Here is a 4475-nt window from a genome sequence, read left to right on the forward strand (position 1 = left end):
TTTTGAGGTCCCTTCCAATCGCTAATATTCTCTGATTCTGTGAATTTTAGTAGACAATTCGGTAATAGTCTTTACTGCTAATGTGCCATGCTTTAATTAAATGCTTAACATTACCAGGTCATGTATGTTAAATTAGTGTAGGCCATTCAGAAAGAATGATTTGCTTCTGCATTGTTAACCCTCACCTTGCCCATCCTATGCTTTTTGTTGTAAACAATTAATTCAAATGATAAATATAATTTACTAATATAATCAAAAGAGTTCAATAAATGTATAATTTCTGAAGGAATTGTTGCTTATCACCCTTTGTCTCCTTATTAAGAGAAGCTACACAGTGATTTCATGATACATCATCTTCATATCATCCAATGCCTATTATTTCTCTCTTTCCCAAAAGAGGCTTTTTTTTTTTTTTTTTTTTCACTTGCTAATACCTCTGTGTTACTAGCCTAGATATGGAGATTGTTTTGTTAAATCTTAATGATATACAAGTGCCCTCTTTTAAACTTGAAGTTTTACAGTAGGCTACTGGGAGTGGGCAGTGGAGTTCATTAACTTTTAATGGATGAATCAAACCTCTGATTCAACTAGCAGTGAATTAGCCTCTCTAACAGGGTGATTTCAAGGAAATGTACATAAAGATCTTGGAACAGTGTTAATATGTACTGGAGGCTCTTCCATACAGTAAGTTTTATTAAAGACTTTGCATCTCCCTGTATGACTTCGAATGTTTTTTTCCCAAGTAAGTTTACATGGTTTGTTTAGTTGTCAGACAAAAGTAATTTTGTTTCTTTGGTATAATGAAATCACATTTAAAGAGAAGCATTACTACTTTTAATAATCAGTTGTCTCTTTCTGTAGTAATCAAAGATAGAGAGGAATGCAAGAATATTTTTTATGTGTGTGTGAATTAGAAGGAATTGATGAAACTGAGAAATATTAGGACAAATTCTGTTATGGATTTTGGAGGCTATTTAAATAAGTTAATAAAATATCAATTTCTGTGCTGCACATGAAATAACATTAAATAGTAATACTACTCTGGAATTTAATATATTTTCTAGCATATGTTAATTTGAAATTTGTATAATATAGACCTTATTAAGAATCTGTTACTCATTTTTTATGTGAGTGAGATTATTGTGATTTTTTGATTTAATCATTCGTGCCATTGGCTTCATTTCAGGAGGAAAAAAAGGAGCACCCCAGAGAATGCTGGGTTGTTCCCTTGACTGCTTACACTGTGCTAATGAGGTGTCTCCGGGAAGGGGTAAGGCTCTTTCATTGTCCTCAATAGAATTTCTCCACTGTAATAACCCTTTAGGCATTGTGTGAGGATTGTAGCCTGCAGCACCTTGTCAACCAAGTATTGCTCTTGAATTTAAATAATCGTGATAAGACCATAACCTAAGCAGAAGATTAATGCAAAAATGCAGTGTTGATCTCTGTACATTCAACATTTATGGATTGCTGCTTGGGTTTTTTTGAAATGGGATAGTAAATATAATTACTGTTAATAAATGTAGAATTTATTAATGCTATGGCTTTCTTTTGAGAAATGTTCTGACAGTTTGTACTGTCCTCTTGCAATCTGGTTTTAATACATCTTTCATAAATCTTCGAGCCAGGTTTACTTTCTGTTCTGAAGTGGCTTATATACAGCTTTTGAAAACTGCATTGTTATTGTACTGGGTTGCTAGGATTTTTGGGGGGCCAAAAAGTAGTAATTAGTTTTATTCTCGTACATGTGCTGTGCTGTGTTCTTCTTTCTTTTTTCTTGGTCGTGACTTAGCTGTGTTAGAAGAAGGGCGGAAGAACATGCATATAGTTCCAATTTGTAAAATGGAAAAGAATTGAGTAGAGGGTTGGCATTTACTGTTTATATCAGACCACTTAACTTTATTTTTGCCCAAGGCAAAGCTCAAGGCAGAAAACATGTCGGAGGTTGCTGGAGGGGGGAAAGCAAGAGAAATACTTTTTTTTTTCTTGTTTTTTTGAGATCTCTGTTGCCTACAGATTGTGATTAATAGAGGAAGAGTCTAGATGCATGTTAACATCTTCAAACCTTCAGGTGATCAAGAACACACAACTGTGTTTGTATAGCTCATAATTAAAGTAAGGTGTCATTCTAAGGCATATTAGTGAGAAGCTATTTAATTATAAATTTAGTAATGGAAGACTTGCTGGTTCTGAATATTCAGTGTAGAGAAACTAAATCAAGACATCCATAAGACACTAATTTATTCCTATAGAATAAAATAACTTCTTAGTCCTGTAATATGTCAAATTTTTCTTAATAATTTATCTTGATATATTTTTCTTGAAAAAATAACACAGAATAGAAATATATTTCCCATGCAATAGTTTGAATTAAATTTAATTAAGTGTAAATTTAAAGTTATATGTAGGCTAACCAAGCACAGATGTGTATTTGTACCGTTTCTGTTTGTGAAGATGCTTGAGGTTTGTAATGGAGTTTAAGTATTCATGCTTGTTTGTGTGAGTACAGTGGAAATATACTAACACAAATTGCTCTGTCCCAATTATAGCAGCCTCAACTTTCCAGAACAGCACCATTTGAAGAATCAAAAATATTCATAAATATGTAAAGTACTTCACAACATATGGAAATGGAGAGAGTAACTTACCACCCACTATTACTAACTTTTACAATTTCTTTTGCTACTTTTTTCTTCCACTCTTGTAGCAATCCTCTTTTTATCCTTCATAACTTTGCCAGCTACCCATCTTTCTTGAAAAATAATGTTGCACCATCTAAAACTAGATAGTTAAAATCATGTTATTGTTAGATATCTGTTTGCAAGAGATTTTTTTAAGGGAAGAATAATCAGATATAAAATAAGTTTTTCTGCCAGATGTTTTAGATGCAAAGGTGAAGGAAGACTGAAGATGGAAAAACAGAGAGAAAGATTTTAATGTATTCAGTTCAATTTATGGTGTCCTTTTTGCATAGTTATTTCAAAACATGTAAGAGTAGGACTATTGAAATACATGCATCCAGGATGAAAGTATATCAGTCTTTTCAATCTGTCACATTATTTAGTGAAGAAGTAAATATAATGAAATAGAAAAATTAAAATCTCACAATCTTTAGCAGCGAAGTTACACAAAAAAATTACTGAATTTTTATGGTGTCATCAAGCTGACTTAAAATATAACCACATGTCCTTGTGAGGTTTTTATTGGGTTTTGTTTTTTTTGGGGTTTGTTTTGTTTTTGTTGGTTTGGGAGGTTTTTTTTAGGAAAAAAACCCCAACATATTTGAAGCTGTAAAACTGTACAATACTTTAGGATGGAGTGGACCTTTGGAGGTCATCTAATCCAGCCTCCTACTCAAAGCAGATTTAAGTAGATCAGATTGCTCAGGGAAATGTCTATTGGACTCTTGAACATCTCTAAGAATGGTGATCTGCAACCAATCTGGGCAATGCTTGGACCACCCCCATACTAGAAAAGCTTCTCCTTGTATAATGATTGGAGTTTCCTGTTACAACTTGTGGCCATTGCCTCTTGTCCTATGGCCATGCACCTCTGAGAACGTCTTTCGTTATCCTTTGATCAGGTAGTTATAGACAACAATAAGATATTTTCTGAACCTTCTTTTCTCAAGGCTCAACAGCTCTCTCTGCCTTTCCTCATATGTCATGTTCCAGCCCTCTGACCAACCTGATTCCTTTCTATGATGTGGATATGACTGGTGCTGTGGACAAGGGGAGAACAGTGGATGTTGTATGACCTGACTTTAGCACAGCCTTTGCATTCTCCCATACTCCTCTTACCACCAAATTGGTAAGATATGGGCTGTATAAATAGAAGTTAAGACGAGCAGGAAAATTTGCTCAAGTACCCAGGAGTCCAAAGTCCAGCTGGCAGGCAATGACTAGCAGTGTCCCTCTGGGATCAATACTGGTTAATGCCTTCAGTAATAACCAGAGTGACCCACCAATTTGGTGTTATCCATCTGGAGAATACACTTCAGTTGGTCACTCTGGTTATTACTGAAGGCATTAAACAGTATTGATCTCAGATATCAGGGACTAGGACAGGCTGGAGAAATGGGCTGATGGGAACCTTATGAAGTTCAACAAAAGTGAGAGCAAAGGCTTTCCTCGTTCAGCAGTGAACTCAATTTTCCTTAGTCTTATTTTTGTTAACTGATGAACCAACAGAAACTCTTCTTATTACTTTTCACACCTCTCCAGTTCTCAAATCACTTCTCTTTTCTGCTAACCTAATACTCTGGCTCTAATTTGGTTTTTGTTTGATTGGTTTTGATTTGTTTGGTGGTTTTGTTTGTTTGGTTTTTAAATGAGTCAGCTTTGCATTGGTCTGGTAGGAGGCACAGGGCTGCTTTGTCCAGGCGGTGAGTGGCTCACGATGTTTAGTGGCTGATATGCAGATGTGGTAGGGGAGGGTATGAATGACAACTCCCCTGCACCCCCCCCCTTCTCCCC

General features: G+C 35.3%; 1 protein-coding gene across 1 annotated transcript in view; it reads left to right on the forward strand.

Annotated features, from left to right (window-relative positions):
* Positions 1 to 1186: 1186 nt before the first annotated feature.
* The window catches only part of ULK4 (unc-51 like kinase 4), a gene marked incomplete at both ends in the record, with an annotated part of 49810 nt that continues 46521 nt past the window's right edge, over positions 1187 to 4475 (forward strand). Inside the window, one exon of the mRNA XM_010166256.1 lies at positions 1187 to 1270. Within this exon, the coding sequence (XP_010164558.1) occupies positions 1187 to 1270 (84 nt within the window). The remainder of the gene's footprint in view (positions 1271 to 4475) is intronic.

This window comes from Antrostomus carolinensis, unplaced genomic scaffold, assembly GCF_000700745.2.
Source record: "Antrostomus carolinensis isolate BGI_N321 unplaced genomic scaffold, ASM70074v2 scaffold6754, whole genome shotgun sequence".
Taxonomy (NCBI): Eukaryota; Metazoa; Chordata; class Aves; order Caprimulgiformes; family Caprimulgidae; genus Antrostomus; species Antrostomus carolinensis.